This window comes from Streptopelia decaocto, assembly GCF_964273445.1.
Source record: "Streptopelia decaocto genome assembly, chromosome: 9".
In the NCBI taxonomy this organism is placed as follows: Eukaryota; Metazoa; Chordata; class Aves; order Columbiformes; family Columbidae; genus Streptopelia; species Streptopelia decaocto.
Genome location: NC_138664.1, coordinates 11,010,514 through 11,028,394, shown reverse-complemented (window position 1 = coordinate 11,028,394; position 17,881 = coordinate 11,010,514). Strand labels below are relative to the sequence as shown.

The 17,881-nt window shown below is 41.1% G+C and overlaps 1 protein-coding gene across 1 annotated transcript in view; it reads left to right on the top strand.

Annotated features, from left to right (window-relative positions):
• Positions 1 to 17,881, top strand: part of MEGF11 (multiple EGF like domains 11) — a 262,478-nt gene that overhangs the window by 182,639 nt on the left and 61,958 nt on the right. The window contains exon 11 of the mRNA XM_082061380.1: positions 4,730 to 4,904. Coding sequence (XP_081917506.1) covers positions 4,730 to 4,904 — 175 coding nt within the window. The remainder of the gene's footprint in view (positions 1 to 4,729; positions 4,905 to 17,881) is intronic.

Sequence of the window (17,881 nt, the reverse complement as noted above, 5' to 3'; positions counted from 1 at the left end):
ATCAGCAAGCTGTAAATCTGTAAATGTTCTTACATTCATCTGTGGTATTTCAGCTTTCTGCTCTCCAGTGAGCTCCTCAGAGTGCTGCCGGTTTCTGAGCCAAGGACTGTCCGAGTTGATGGAAAATGACCTTCTCCAGAGACACTCCATATTCTGCACATTTCTTAAGGATTGTTGAACCAGTCCCATACAGCATCCTTCTCTTCCCACCCACCTCCTCCCATTCCTCCCCTACATTTTTATCATTACTGGAACAGTGGTCTTGCAGCGTGATTCATTTACTGACAGCCATCTATTTTCCCCTGAAGCAGTTTAAACTTCTGGCTACTTGTGGCGATACCTAAGTGTGTAGGATAATTACATAAACACTTCAAAGAAGGTGAGGGAAGCTTCCTTATTTCTGTCAGTGGTTTTGACTCATTTGATCTAGTTATTGGAGAGGTGGCTGGAACAGAAAGTTCTGGGGGCTTTGAGGAGCAGGTTATGGAGAAACATTAAGAGCTACACAATCAGTTTTTCTATTTTCATAGATCTATTTTAATGTTTGAAGAGACCAATGTGATCATCTAGTCTAACCTCCTGCATGGTAACAGCTGAAGAACATCATCCAATAATTTCTGCATCAAAGCACGGTGAAAGGCACTTTGTACAGGACTTTTGAGCAACCCCAGAATTAGGTAATTTGGAATGCATTGGTGACTTGGACTGTCCTTCGACAGGAAAGGATACACCTGTAAAAAATTCCGCTATGCAAAAAGCCCATGTTGAGACAGTCCACAATAGTCAGAAAGGCATAACCCTGGCTTACTCTTCTGAAAAGCAGAGAGGGAAATGAATAGCTGGAATAATCTCAGCAACTCACCCTTCTTGAATACTGGTGTGGAGTGAGTGTGTGGAGCTGTAGGACATAGCAGTGTCCTTCTCTGGTCACAGACGACATCAGGAGGGGTGGAAGACACGGTGACCTCTTAAGCCATGACACTTTCCTACTGTGACAACATCACCTGAAATGGATAAAGATCCAGAGGCTCTAATTATTGCCTCAACACTCAAAAATTTGGAAGGACCAAACCCCATGGACCTTACATGAAGTTTTGGCTTGACCTAAATCAATAAAGCGTTTGAATGAAGCTGGCTCAGAAGATGTGCTGGAATGAAGAAGTGGCCCTATAGTCTCCTTGTGGCTATTTCTTTAAAAGCAAGAGGGCATTTTAGTAAGGGAGACTGAATGTAGTAGCGACACCAAAAGACAGAAAATGCTGTTAAAAGAGGAGTAGGGCTGTTGTTAATTAAGATGAGATGACGGGTGCTAGTGTATAAACAGAAAGTCAGGAAACTCACTGGGAAGAAGTTGTTTTGGCTGAAAGATGTGTGGTGAACAAATTCAGAATTTGGAACAGACTGTGCTGTCTAAAGCATTTCTTTTCCCAATTTGCCTTAAGAAAGTTAAATTACCCAGTTTCCTCAGATTTCCTCAAAATTAGATGCTTAAAAAATTTAAAGGTCAAAAAGACTTTTTGTTTTTCAGCTCAGCTAGTAAATTTTAAAAAATAATAAATCATTTATTGCTGTAAATGTGGCTCAAAAACCAGGGAATGTACAGTAGCTTCGGAACTTCAGTGCGAGGCATGAAGGTTGTCGACACCTTCCAGTTTCCACTCTGCCTGGCCTAGAGCCAGAGGAACGCTTGGCTGCATTCGTTCGGGGTTTTCTACACTATTCCTGTTACACAAGAGATTTGAAGAAATAAAAGTTGTTAAGAATCAGTGCAAAATACTAATGTGTAACACAGCCAAATGCTTTCAGGAGTCTAAGGTTGCCTTCCTGCCCACAGCGAGTGCTTGGAAGGCAGATGTTGGTGGGTTTGCCTTCTGCGAGCCTTTGGAGGCCTCACATTCTCTCACTGATAACATCCAGGGATCCTTCTCTAGAGAAATTGTTTCCGTTTCTTAATTTCAGTTTATTGGTGGCACGGAGAAGCGCCTTACACATGCTGCACCCCATGCTGGCAAAATGTTACATGGACTCAAGACCTTGAAAGGTGCATTCGGAAAAGGAAGGGAGGAATTATACAAATAATTCACATTGCTCACTGAATTTCCTGTTCTTCAACTTAACACTTTTGCCTTTAAGTGCCTCAAACTTTCCAACTTCACTGCAGCAAGCATTTAGTTCACTGGGTAGACTGGATGTATGGCTGGCTGGCGGGATGATAGATGAGTTTCCTATTTATAGTTATAGGTCTAGGTACATAGTTTAAACAGAATGGATTTTTACAGAATACCTAAATAAGAGAGAAGTGTTCTCAACTCACACATGGATATACATACGATTTCCACATCATGAGCTGCAATATACTTAATGTGTAACTCAGATGACTTCAGTTACTGGAATAGTTCATACACACCAGAACAGAAAAAGCTAATAATAAAAAAAATTAAAGATAAAAACTTAGTACTGTTTAGTGATGTCAGCTGCGGATCTTTAAAGGGTTTCCAAAGGTAGAAAGGCATCATTTTACAGGTGGGAAAGAAGGATGTAGAAAGAGTAAGTTACATGGCCACGATTCACTGGGAGGATTGGGAAGAGAACAGCTGTCTTCTGAATTTTGGTTAAGCATCTAAATCTCAGCCATCTTCAAGTTCACACTGCATCAGGGCACCTTCATTGTCAAACAAGTGTTTGTGATTTAGGGCATTGTGTTCTTTGTATGAGACAAGTCTCCTGTGTCCCCTGGCTGGGCACAGCCTGGGCCCTCATTTCAAACCCAGCTGTGTACATTTGAGGTCCATTGCTTGTTATTCTACCATAACACTATGGCGTGTGCTAATGTTTGCCTTGCTAAAAGCTTTGGGAAGATTTATCCTCCCCCTGCTGTAGCTTTTTCATCAGTTGTTGCTACCTACTCAGAACTATTGTTATGTGTACCCTAACTCTGAAGTATTTCAAAGGACTGGAAGACTACAAGTGCTTGTTCTAGGCGAAAAACAAAACTCTGACCTTCTCAGGCTGGTAACAAAATTGTTCTTGCTTCATTGGGATGATTATATAGGTGCAGGGACCCAAACATCTGCATTGGACTTTTGCTAACTCGTAGCCTCACGAAAGAGTGGAAAAGGGCTTTATAGGGGACAGAATATGGTCTCAACCTTCTACTGGACCTTGTTTTGGAGTCCAAGCCCTCTGTCTCCTGCGGGCTCTTCTGCAAAGACTGTTTGGTTCCTGCTTCTTATTTTGGTGTGTGTTAGGATGACTTTTAGTCCTTAATATATAGCTTGCATCCCATGCATAAAAGCTGTCTGTTTTGACAAAGGAGCCAACCTTGGAGTAGAAATTCTTACTTAGTATTTTCAATTGAATTGTCACAGACTGATTTCAACTGCCATGATCATATATTGCCTTTGAAAGATTTAAATTAGCCCACAGATGCAGTTCTCACGGAACCATATGATACATGCAGTAGTAGTGAAAATAGAGAAACAACAAATCCACTTTAAACTATTCCTTTAATGTTCAGCTTTCTGCTCCTATTAGGTAATGATTAATAGATGCAGAGGGGGAAAAATGAGCTTTTATTATTTTCATCTGAATGTTAAGAGGTGCTTTGTGAACAACCATAATTTGAGGGACTGCTTCGTCAGAAGAATTTCATGGATGGTAGTTTGTTAAGCTGATGAATTGTTTTAATTAGTCAGTAAAATGCTATTTATGATGAAACATATGACACTCACAAAATTTGGTCATTCTTAGTCACAACAGTATGTGACTAACCTCTCCTACCAGTAATTGCCAGAAACATACTTGGAAATTACATTTTATGAGGTTACCTTGAAAATTAACATATACGATATTAATTTTATAGGTGTAAAGAAACCCATTCACTCATGTCTGCAGTATTAAACTATAGTAATAAATAATCATAAAGGAAGATAACATTTCTGTGAGGCACTGGTGGCACCTGTCTATGGACCTGTCTCAATTTTTTTGCCTCATTATGCAGCATAAAGGAACTTGACCCATTTCCCTGCATAGCTGGAATTTAATTGCAGGGCTTCTGTTGATTCCTGCTGCAAATAAACCCCAAAGCTTCAGGTAGTGATCAGTTCTGGTCACCTTGGCTGAATATTCCCTGCAAAAGCCTTTTTCCAAGGAGCCTTTTCACTTGCCTTTCTACCTCTCCCTGTTGAAAAGTTCTGCTAAGGTGGCACTTGCTTTTAAAACACAATTAGACTAGACTGGAATAGACTAGACAAGACTAGACTGGAACAGAATAGAGATAATATTGTGCTACAGGACTCAAGTTCCTCTTCACGACTCTCCTGATTGCATTCCTCCAGCCGCTGGAATTTCTCCCCACCCCGAACATCTTTGACTGTATTACAGCCAAGTAACATGACACACAAATGTCATACAACAATACGGATTAATCATGTTGTGGTTATTCTCAGTAACCCAACTCACATTGATTTGAGAACGTAAAAGCATAAACTTCAAAGGTGTAAAATTCCCAGTGCTGTGGCAGTTTCCAGATGTTTGTAAACAATGTGCCAGGCTGGTATTTAGCACCATATTCCCTGTTCATTCCTAAGTTATATGGCGGCTGATGTTCACCATCCTCAAGAGTTTCCAGGTTTACTTTGTTTTAGTGTGCCTCCTGCTGGCATTGCCTGTAAAGTGTTCTACAGCTGGTTATGGACACATCTCATTGATGTCTGTCTGTCTCCATTAGCTGCCATCCATTGTCTGGAGAGTGTAGCTGCAAGGCTGGCTGGTCTGGACTCTACTGCAATGAATCCTGTCCCCCGGGGTCATACGGCGAGGGCTGCCAGCTCACCTGCCCCTGCCACAACGGGGCAGATTGCGACAGCATCACAGGGAAGTGTTCATGTGCACCAGGATATATGGTAAGTGACTTTACTCTGATTTCAAATAATATTTGCATAAAAGTGACCAAATGCAGGTAATTTTTCTCCATTCTGAGTCCACGTAATTCTCCTTGGAGCAGCATCAACTTATTACTTCTGGTTATTTATTTAACATTGGTGTTTTAAGTTTGATAAAAAGATGGTTTCCTATCATATATTTTAAGTCAAGACATAACAAAAAAGATGTCAGATTATTGTCTGCCTGGAAGAGCAGAAAAATAATTCTCATAGCCTTTCAGCATGTTCCTTGTCAGTCACACTGTGATTTTAATAGATAAAGATCTTTTAAACTGTTACAAATGATAGAGCAGTTTATGCCTTTTCTGAACATATATGGCAGGTGTCTTTTACCCGAGCATCAGAAAGAGCTTCAGACATTCTGAGGTAAACAAGCATCATGTTTTATAGATGAGATATCGAATGGCTGAAGAAATCAGCCAAGATGAAACAACAAAAAATTCAGAATGAATGATTGCCAGGTTGCAGCAGAAAGCATTAGGACACGGATCCAGGTGTCCTGCTTGAGCTGGGCATAATGTAATTCGTACTAGTAAATTCTCTGGTCATCCATACATGAAGCACCTCCTTACATCAGGAGCACACCATGGAAGAGATCTGCAGGCTGTGTTTGACAAACAATACTTCCTGAAGAAAAATATTATTTTCAAGAGAGCATTCCACCACAACTTCATTAGTAGTTGTTTTTCTGCAGTTTGTGTCCTTAATTTTACAAGATCTGTCCCCACAGGCTTATCTATATGTTTTCTGTACCATTAGAGTAATTATTTGTTATATTTACTGAGTTTACTAGACATCAGGCTTCAAATTTAAAGACACTCCCAATATTTTAAGAACTTCCACTGGCATTTAGCAGCCAACTGAAATGTGCAGCCTCCAAAATGAGTTTTACCCTCTATTGTTTTTATCCCCCCTCCCTTTTAAAACCACACCTGAGTTTGTGATCACCACCTGCCATCTCCAGAACTGGGGAACTAGAGTTTTGGCTTAAGGAAGTTTTTGTTCTCTGCTGCATGTCAACAGCTGAACCCAGAAGCTGGAGCTTCCATCTGATTTCCAGGCATTCTCTCAATGCCGTGTATAAACAGATTTATTTAGGTGTGAGGAGCAGGACTATTGAAAGCATCTATGTGAGACGCTAGTACTTAGAGATGTAGAAAATATACAAAAAAGGGCTTTGGGGTTTGATTCTCCACTCACACTAACAAGAATTTATCATCGCTATACAGTGCCAACACACAAGTATTTATATGAAGTAGAGGAAGAAATGAAGGCAACAGCATGTTAGTAACAAATGCAAAATAAAACGATACCAAGATCCTCTTTCTTATGAGGAATATTGTTCAATTTTGCAATACAAAAAATATTTTAGGACCCTGTACTGTACACATTCTTTAAAAAGCATAGTTTGTCCAATATATATTGCTCCAAGACAGTATTATTGCAGGCATGAAGCCTGGGAAGTTCCTATTGCATTGCTTCAAAATAATATTTAATCTCATAATAAAGAGCTTTCTTGCATTGACATTTAAACAGCTTGGTTATTGAGGATAGCTCTATAATCACTGAAGCATATTTAGGCATTAGTATCATTGCTCTCTCATAATATACTATAATCTCTGGCAATTAGTCCATGAGGGGAAGTAAAGCCTTGAAATTGCTAATTTATTGTCTCTGAAGCATGTTTGTCATTCGTATGCATGCCAGATGACTTGCGTTGCAACGGTTCTTTCAAATGCTAGAGAACATAGGCTGTAAAGAAAACTTGACAGGAACCTTTTCCTTCCTACCCTGGCTTGGCGACGTCCTCCCGAGCAGCCCGTGCCGTTTGCTCCATCGTCTGCGCAGGAGAAGGAGTCGGCGCTGCCGCACGGTGCAGCTGCAGGTTGTTTGGAAGGTGCTGCAGGGCCAGAACCCTCTCCAGGCTGGAAGTGGTTTGTCTCAATGACACTCTCAAGACCAGGCTTTGCCTTCAAATACGTGTCTCTGCCCCTTGCTGAGACAACTAGGAGGTTTGCCTGCAGGGAGGATTTTGCCCTTGAATTCGGGTAGCCTGCAAGCAACTGTTCCTGAATGCAGGATCTCTTTGGCAGCGCTGACAACAGAGTGATGCTAATACAGAACCAGGCAGAGCTAATTATTCAGAAAAGCCATTAATGCATCCCTCTTGCTTTTTCTAGCATGAGGCTTGGCTGGTGCGGCTACAGGGTCGGGAATTTTGCCATATGATTGGAAAAAATGAAAGTGGGATCAACATCTTACATTTTACATCAAATCGCGTTTGATCTACAGAGAATTTTATAGAGCAGAGCAGGCTGAAAGGTTTCTGAGTATGGGGGAATGAAGGGAATATGATGGGACATGGGATATACCTGCCAATTCTAAGTGCAAAGGCAGAAAGGTTGGGCCCATAGGACTTTTGGGTTGCTGGATGCCTAGAAAACATAGTGACCAAGAAATGACAGTTGTTTCTGAACAAATCACTCCCCCAGCCCACTTCTTTTGCACAGATGGTTTGTTTTCTTTACTGTGCCCTGTCTTGGCTGTGTCAGGGCAGCTGGGCAGGGTTTCAGAATGAATCATCTACAATCGCAGCCAAAACAGGGACATTTGTTTGGGATGCAGAACAAGCCATTAAAAACACAAAGCATCTGGTCACCTTTATTAAATGTATTAAGTGGAAAGGCAGTTATGCCATAGGTGGACATGTACGTGAGCTGGGCACTTAATTTTTGGAAGTTAAGCAGATTCAAGTTTTAAAATAAAAATGTACCTTGTAGATCAGAAAATAATACATTATTTATTAGCTGTGACACTTCCAAAAATTCAAATGCCAAAGATAAATATTGGTGAGCTTGCAGGTTTGGATGGAACTTAACAACATTTTGTGTGGTTTTTTGATGAATATTTTGGGTCAGACTCAACAACCAGATTTGCACATACCTAGCTCTAAAAACGAATTACACTGTTGTAAAGATGTTATTGGGCTCTGGTACAGGTGATTTGTGTGAGGGTCTGGTATGACTGTGCTCACATGAGGGGATTGCACTATTTTAACTCTAAAACCACAGTGTGGATTTGACTGAAGAGGTAGCTCAGAAATCTGAGTGATCCACAATCATACCCAAAACAGCTCAGTTCGTGGAGGCAGCAAACAGGACAATAAAAATAGGATAATAGGAGAAGAAGAGACACGACAAAATCTTCCCCAAAATCACAGAGCACGTCTAGAGCTGCTCCTCATGTGCTCCAGCAGTGGAGTCCAGGCTGCTGGTCTGTTGGAAACCTTGTGCTTGTTGCACCTCTTTGTGAAGGGAGGATATAGGCTTGTATCCCTTTCATTAAGATGATTGCGGGGAATCATCGTGATAAACATGCCATAGGGCACTGCCCTGAAACTGGTATTTGTAACGTATTTAAGGATTGCCTCTCAGTACCCATTTGAGGAATTGCCGGTGATGTTTTTCTGAAGAATGATTCTGAAAAGCCATTCTGCTGCCATCTCATTTGTGGCAAGAAGGAATCTGCTAAACACACAGTGAGTACACGAAGATTAGCCTTGAAAACTGTACAGGGAAATTCCTGACTGGTAGAAATTGGATCCTGGCTCCCACATGCAAATAGCCACTGTTTGCAATAAATTACTTGGATGCAATTATGGGGGTGGTGAGAGGGGTTATACCAACTTATACTTTCCCCTCCTTTCAAATTCTGCTTTCAGGTGCTCTATTACAAGCCCACTGAAGTCAGTTGTGCAGAAGGGATGTAAAAAATATCAGAATTTGCCCTGTCTTCTCTTCTTTTGTTTTTGGCTCATTGAATTTTATTCCTGTAATTCAATAAATGTGGTGAAGAAGGCCAGAGGATATGAATTAAATATGACAGGAGACCACAGGAATCCTGACCTTCTGTCTCACAAGGAAATCTTGAAACCAACCCCCTGCACGTCCCTATCAGCGTTATAGCTACTGAGATCATTATTAATGCTATTGAAATACAACTAAGTTCACCTTCTCCATTGCATAGCTAATTGCGACTTTCCTGGAAAGAGCGGCTATCTAGAGACCTCATCCTGTGCTATGCCTTCATTTCTTTATGGATGCTTTGTTTTCCTCCTTTGAAAAATGGATTTATCTTCAAATGCTTTCACTCTGTCTATTGTGGCAAGGAGAGATGTAGTTAAAACATTTCTCAGCCCAAGACACTCTGAGAAAACTTCAACACTTATCTATGGAATGTGTGGTCAGCTTTTACTTCGGCGGGCACTTAGGTCTATATTTCACATCCAGATGACAGAACTTATATTACTTTAAAGAGTTCATCTATTTATGCTGCAATTTTTTGAAGACCTGTCTGCTTTTATTGAACTCTGCATGCTGGCAAGCAAAGCTAGCACTTCATCACCAAAATGAAAGAATTCATTCTGACATTTTTCTGTTCCTTGACTATATTGGTAGATCCCATAACAGCCAATCACAGTACAGGAAAGTATGGGAACTATAGCTGTGGTGACCTCTTACTAAAAGATTTTTGAGCTTTTGGAATGTCACTTGGATTCCCTGAGACTTTCTGAGATATATCCCAGTACTGTGCATCTGTGGCCATTTGCATCTACTGTTGATGTTGCATCAAAATTGCAATTTAAAAATATAAGAAAATAATGCCTTTCAAATATATCCTTATATAAGTACTTACGTATATATATCTCCAACTGAGCTCAGTGGGAATCTGTGCACTTAAGAACTGAAACAGACTAAATCTGGGTCTGTAAGTCCCTAATTTTGTCTGGCATGCCAGCGTTTCTCAACATAATACTTTCTCTGCCACAGGGGTACAAATCACTTCCAAGGTTTACATGTGTTAATACGTGCCTACGCATTGGAGCACCTGTAACACACAATAAACAATAGCTTGAGCATTTAATAGAAATAAGTGTTTATTATAGTGCTATAAAGCTACTCAATCTCTGTTGGTACAAACACCCACGCACACAGTCTCAGGCCAGTCTTAGTCTGCCCCACACCTACCCCAGGAGTAAAATGACCAACTTACCCTTTTAGAGAAATGAGGACCACAATTTTGTGTTACGTATAGAAGTCATAAGAAACTTACGGGTCCAGTCAGTTGAGTCTTCCAGCCACAACTGGCTTCCTTCTGGCACATACAGCACTTGTTCCCTGAAGAAAACATACAGGAGAGAACAAACAATCCTTCCCTCTGTATTAAAAATAATAATAATAAAAAAAAAGCCTGCTCTCTTGTCCTACAGCTTTAAAATTCTGTCTCTTGTCTAACAAACAAACAAAAAAGTAAATAGAAAGGAGCACGTTATCTTATCTTCAATTGAATTTTCCCTGAAGGACCAAAATCCAGGTAGGTCTGGAGGAATTTGAAGAGTCATTGCCCATAGGTGTTTTCTAAACACTCAAGGTTGATAAATACAAATGTATCAGAATATTCGCTCTCTTCTACATATTTGCTTTCATCTTTATTCTGAATGTATCATTCTTCACTACTTCAGAAGGAAGCAGGCAAAAACGAATGAGACTTCTTTGTCTTATAAGCCCCTGGTTCAGTAGTAAAGTTATTTTATAAATTTCACAAAACTCTTAATATAAAAAATGAACCTAAGGTTGGAGATAGTGGATCTGTTTGGGGGGCTTTAACTTATTTAAATGATCTGTTTCTCTTTGAGATAATTCCAAAAGTACTTCAGTGGAAGCACATCTCAGAGCAACAGGGCACCTCATCAAAAGGTTTAAAAAGAAAAGACGAGGGGAAAAAATCTTCAATAGCGCCTGTGTCCTTTTATCCTTGATTTACCGAGCATATCAGTTACCCCCCTTTGTTAAGAGCTCTTTTCATTTATAGGTGTAAAATAAATCCAACCTTTTTATCAAGATGTTCTTGTTACCAACCACCAGTATAAATTTTACTTGCTGTAGGTGGGGAGAAGGTTTTCTGGCACAGCAGTTGTCCAATTAACTGGAGTATTATAGGCAACAGAAATAGTTTGCCCAGTCTCATTCCATGAATTACCTAGATGTGCAAGGAAGATGCATTTTCTTCTCACGGGTTTCCTATTTATATTCATAATCCCGTGTCCCAGAGCCCTGTGAATGGCCAGCGGTTGTGGCGGTGGGTGTGCAAAAAGGCATCCATACTGTGCAGGTGGGTTTCAGTGTAGGCTGTAGCTGGCAGTAAGTGTATTATTCTTTAATAATAAAAATAAAACAAGTTGTCCTGTAAGCAGTGGAGCTAAAAGAGCCTTGTTTTCCCAGGTTTCTATCCCTGCCTCACTGTGGTAACCCTGTCTCTCTCTGCCACATCTCCTCTGACACTTAAGCTGGCAAAGGACACTCGGATGGGCTCATGGACCTCAAATTCACATAATCCCCTCCCTGCACAACCAGGTTAACAGTACTGTGCATTGCAATCCCTGAAAAGGAAAGGATTTTGCCTGAACAAGTACTGAATATTAAGTCATGACGTGGATGAAATTGTTTCCCAGCCTTTGAACTCTTCCCTAGATCCCCCTTTCCTGCTTCTGGTCCCTGAGGAGTCCACTGTCCTTCAAACAGGCATTTTCTTGGTATCTTCTGGATGGAGATAACTCATCTAGATGGAAAACTCATCTGATCATTATTAAGCTTACAAAATACTTCACAAGTGGATGTGGAACAAGAAGTGGATCTCAAGTAGGCAACAAAAAACACTCTGTTCCACACAGACTAATTAAGAGTGGGCTGGAAAATTGTTCTTGAAATGAAAGAACTGGCACTTTCTAGTTGTACAGAAGTTTTTCTGTCAGCTGGGCTGCATGTCGGAAGGTCTGAGTTTATTAACATAAAACAAAACATCTCATTCCCAAGGTTTTGGTATATTCCTCACAGAAATAGAGCTGGTAAGAAATCATTTGTACCTATCGGGATTTTTGCATATTCATAGATTGGAATAAAACAGCCTCTGAGTTACATCTCGATACCCCTTTTCATTGATGACCTCTGAGTTTTCTTGCCCACTTCTCTACACATGCAAAAGTACGTATTTACGTGTGTAAAATGGCTGTACCTTTTTTTTTTTTTTGTAGACCGCTGGGACTAATAACAGACTATGAGCTTTGCATCCCTAGGCTGCTGGGTCTGAACCAGGCCAGGTCATGATAAATTGGAAATTATCTCCTCTTGGCTCTGCAGTGGCCTGCAAGAAATGACTTTGATCTCAGTCCAGCTCCCTATGGATCAGTATGTACATCACAACCCCCCTTTCTGTTGGCAAATTTGCTGGCAGACTGAGCCATTTTACCGTTTTTACCTTCACAAACCATTGCTTCGGATCGAGCTTGGTTGCATGGCTGCATGATCCGTTTCAAAGGCCCCATAGGATTTTTTCTAGGGACAAACAGCACAGGTAGCCAGAGCTTTCGGAACAGGACCCTTGGGAAGCATTGCAAGCCACCAGATCGTGCTGTGTCTTTCTGAAATGGCAGGTGCCTTTCTGAAAAGCCGATCCATTTCTGAGCTGGCCCTGAGACTGGGAAACAATGAACATCACCTCTATGCAAAGAAACTGGATGTGGGCTAAAGCTGGTATTTCAATAACTCACAAATGGATTCCTCTGGCACTGCGATGTTACAGAAGATCTCCTGTGTTCAGATACCAACAGGGAAGATCATTATGGGGAGGCCTCCTGGGTATTCCCAGGCTTTCAGCCTAAGCTGCTCCCCTATGGATTTTTATATCAATGTCCCAGGTTCTTGCTGCCCATTGGGCAGGTTGGTGCTCTCCCCCCGGCGCTCGGACTGAGCAATTAGTCCTTTCTGCCGGAGCACCGGCAGCCGCAGCGTTCAGAGCCCGTGCTTTCCTAAACCCTGACGGTGTCCGTGGCGATGTCTGGCTGCGTGAGCCATAATGAAGGGTCTCCTCTCACTTCAGAGCGTTTGTCATGCGCTTTTGAGCAGATGAACTATTGTACCAGAGTATTTAACAAGGTCACTGGGTGTATGAGACACAGTGGGTCGCCCTCAGTTGTGGAAACCACATCCCTTTCTTTGAATTCAATGGAATTTTTCAGACCCTTTTATGAACAACTTCTGTTTCATTCTGTTTGCTCATTCTCTTACTGATGTGCAAGCTGCAGAAATTTTCTGTGACAGCTCAAATTCTCTTTTGGCAGCCCAAGTTTACCTGAACACAACCACTAGCTTTGGTAGGATGGTCCCGGACATACAAGAGTGGAGTTTGTCTCACCAGCTGTCTCTACTAATGAGAACTTATTCAGTCACACACAGTGTCTATAATTTAAAAGAACCATGAGCAAGTCTCAGGTCTCCCCCTCTTCTTATATTTACTTTTACTTCTGGGCTCTGCTGCAGTTTTATTTACCTGAATAACTCCAAAGTTTTCGTAAGTGGGTCCAAAGGAACCAACTTCATACAGAAATCCTGAATGCCTCTGCCTTTGTAGCTAGTTGACACATTTCCTGTATTTTATCCTTAATTGGCAATGTGGCTATGTCAAATTGCATTTCTGTTCCTGTAGCCTCATTCAGAATCAGTGGAGTTCAATATTCTGTCCATACTGAGTTATTTGTTCTGCATTTTGCAGAGGAATAAACTGCTTGCCAATAACAGTGTCTCTTTTCATCTATTAAGCTTCTTAATGCATGTATCTTTATCCACACTGTCTGTGGATCTGAGCATAAAAGTGTTGGTACCTGCCTCTCCTGGTACTTCAAATTGCAAACTGACTTCATTAAAACCATGTAAGTATAAGATTTTAAGTCACAGGTTTGTTATTCAGTTTATTTTCTGGCTTTTCTAAGGAAAATACTTTATCCTTTACAATCAAACGTGTATAAACGGAAGATCCTGGTGTGTTTTCTTGTGCCAAAGAGCAACTGGAATTTTACCACATGGTGAACTCTTGCTGTAGGTTTTTGGATTTAGGAATATCTGTGAAAGTTTGACAAGATATCTGTTTATCTGCCTCTGTATGATTGCCAGGTTATTTACCAGCTTTTTAGTAGGTACATCGCAAACCCCATTAACTTGATGTTGAGATTTCTTTTTTCAGATGCTTTCTTTTCTTTTTGTTTTTTTTTTTCTTCCCACTTTGATCCTTTCACACATGGCTCATGCAGCTCAGAACCAAGTTCAAGCGCAGGTGTTTGCAGCCTCAGCCCTGTACCTGCGTATTTTCCATCCACGTTGCTGCTTCTGTGGCCCCAGGCCTGTTAGCAAGAGAGCAGCAGAGGAGACCTGCTGTGTGCAGCATGTTTAACTCCTTCTGGACTCCAGCCATCCCATCCGTGTGAACAAGAGTTCAGACACTGATGTACTGAACTTCTTTGGCAGCTTCTGCTACAGAAATTTGCAGGTCGCAGCTGGTGACCACGCTGGTGAGCACAGACGGTCCGTGCGGTAGGAAAGTTTAGATTTGAGCCTATGCTTGGACATTATCCTTAATTGTATAGTACAGCTGTAGGAGAATTCTAAAAGAAGGTTTGCAAATAGTGCAAAACTATGGGGATTGTCAAACACAAAGCTAGTAGCAAATTAAGGGGAAGGTTTCGTGTTACTGAATGACTGGGTAGGTTGAAATTCAGTGTTCAAAAATGCAGAGTAATAGACCAAAGTAAAATAACGTGAAGTAAATAGACAAAAGGTGAGTTCTAATTTAATTGCCACCATTCAGGGAAAGAGATCAGGCAATCACAGTGGATAGTTGTCTGAAAACCTCAAATGAATTCTCAGCACCAGTCAAAAAATAAGCGAACCCAGAGCACCAGACAGAATAGTTGGAATGATCAGGAAGAGAACAAAACAGGATGGAAAAACCATTTTTGTGGTATTGTATAAATCCATAATATATCTAAATCTCAAATTACTGCGCACAGTTTGGCTGATTCCTGCTCACAAAGGATATAATGGAAGGAGCGAATGGTACCAGAGATCACCTTTTATATGGAATAGCTTCTATACAAAGAGGGACTCGATAAGCTAGAACTCGGCTCAGGAAGCAGGTGGCTGAGGAGAGATACGATAGAGATCAATGGAACTGTGGATGGTGCATAGAATATGAACGAGAAATGGTTATTTACTGTTTCTAATAACACAGGAACAAGGGGCAACCAATTAAATGATTGCACAGCAGTTTTAAAGACAAAGATAGTGCTTTTCACAGAATGCATAATTAAATTGTGAAATGGTTCCCATAAAACGAGAATAAGAGAGCGCATGATTTTGCTTAGAAAAGGGGTCACTGAGGGTAGATATGTGAGGAGTCCCTTACACCGCGAAGGAAGGGGAAGAAGGAATGCGTGTTTGCTATTTATCACAGTGTGAGAAGTTTCCCAATTACAAATCAGGCAGTGAATTTGAAGCAAACATAAAGATAATTTTTCTCCTTTGTATTTATAATTAAACCATGGATCTTCTTGCCAGAGGACGTCATAGAGGCTGAAAGTATAAATAATACCTTTTATTGTCTGTTTTTACTAGTGTCCTTTCTGCAGAACTGTTCAGACTTGTCAGCCAGAGCCCAAATTTATTATTGCCAAAAAGTCAGGAGGCCACAATTGTTCTACAAGGCAGATCCTGGACTGTGCCACTCAGGCTATGTGGACAGAACAGAAACCATCTCTAATTTCCAGACAAAGACACTCCCATAGAATAACGGGTGCAGAATTGTCATAGCCAGCTCTGAATTCCCACTCTGAAGTGCACTGCACTGCATCAAAATGCTTCTCTGTATTTCCAAATGGTTTCAGCTTCTGTTAGCCACTGATCTATTCCACCCAAATCTGGGAAAGAAAATTATAGAACTGCACACAGGATGTTAAAATCTTTCCTTTACCATAGTGATAGCTCCAATTCAGATGTCTTCATTTAAAAAAAAAAAAAAAAAGCAGAAGAAAACAGCTTTTTTCATCTTCACCAGCAGCTGTGATTTAGTATTTGGACATATTAATGCTTAGCTGGTTTCTGTCCCACAGTTTGGACACAAGCAGCTTGTGAGTACGTCACGAAGAACATGTGTACTAAGTGTATACTTCTCAGTCATGTAAATACTTCCCACTGACTTGCAATAATAGACATTATGCCTGGGCCATTTAATTGTGATATAGCCATATTTTTTGCAGCATTTTAGAACGGGAACTGACCAAAGTTGATTATAGTAACAGCAGTGAGCCTCACAGATGCTTGACTCTTTATAGTTTCCCCAGAGTTAAGTTTAAAATATTCTGACCTGCCTTGATAATCTATCCTCCCATTTACCAAATCTAAACCCATGTATTATAGATATTTTCATTTCCACCTGAAATATCTGCTCTGTAACCCGTCTCCCCAGCTCCACTGTGAACAGAATTAGGAGTTTGTTTTCGTCTCCTGCCTCATGTAGCCGAGCTTCGCACACCCACCGGATTTAGCTGAACACCGACCTCCTCGTGTTTTTTGAACCGTACTCGGCTGCATTGCCCGTACTCCATTAGCGGCTGCGGGGGGACGCTGATCTCTCAGGTATGAGGCGCCATCACCAGATGAAATGTCCCGAGGAAATTATGTAGGAGTTGTTTTACCAAGTCTAAATCCAATCTCCTATTTTTGGAGAGGTCCCTCCTGGATAAATGTGGTTTGTGATACTTTATTAGGTGAAAAGTGCTGACTGTATAAAAAAAATCTTGTTCAGAGGTTGATGATCATCTTTTTTACTCTCCACATCGCTTTCCTTCTGAATACATTTAATTATATGATGCTGTATTCATTGCCTCGCTGACACTAAAGTGCTCTGCAGTTAAGGCCTAAGTACTAAACCAGGCAGATATTCAAGCGCTGTAAAGTTAGGCTGGATCTTTTTGCCAGCAACAGTGCTGCACTGATTTATAGGAAGAGGGAGGCAGGGTGCTCTCTCTTGCCTGCTGTCTTTATTGAATTCTCTTTCTTTTTTTTTAATGCCCATATTTAGGTGGCTTGAAAAACAGGAATGGATTTTTTTAATTGCAGATAACTGACTGATATTGGGCATATTTTCCTTGCAAACTAAAAAACTATTCCCTGGTGATGATGGGATTATAGTGCTCACTGACAGAAATCCAACTCAGGTTTGCTGAGTTGTAGTAGGCAAAATCCTTTTTTTTTAGTGAAAATTTCATTTGTATTTGTCTTCACTTGATTTCACAGACACAAAAAAACCTCACAAAGCTGGAATTTGCTACCTTTGTTCTTACAGAGCACTGCTCCACTTCATCATCAGTTTTACCGTGCTGCAACTTTGTTCTTTTTGGATGTGTGGAGCATGTTGGAGCTCAGATGCTGGAGGACAGGGAAGTGGTGAGATTTGCGCACCTAGTTTTTGCTAAATTTTGCAGAATTCCCAGTTTGAAAGGACAGCATGCAATGCCCGACTCCTCAGATGCACAGTTCATAGAATCATAGGATCGTAGAATCACAGAATCATTGCACCTGGCTCAGTAAACCCCTCACAGCTGGGATTTTCTGTGCTGGAAACCACGAGCTCTGTGCAGTTGATTCCAGCTCTACACAGGCGTATGTGGTATCCAGGCTGAAGGGCTGCACAAGTTCTACAGTGTTGATAGGTACAAATGATTCTCCAGGAAGCCAAATCCTAAGCAAAGGCTTTTCTAAGCTGTGGCCAAAGGCTTCCCTGGTCAATGTGGTGCAGGAGATGGACGGATAATTTTTGCTCTGAAGCCCCTACAGCTTTGGAACCAAAGGCCAAGTACTCCTAGTTTAGAAATAAAAATAACCTAAATATACTGCTAATGTATCTCGGATCAGTTGTGAGGTTGTGCAATGGGAAACAGAAAAACCCAGATGGGGGAATGAGGCTCCAGGGGCCCAATGGGCCAGAAATGAGAATCTGGCCCAGGTTCTTCTGTGCCCTTGCTGAGGGACTAACACGTGTTACACCAGTAC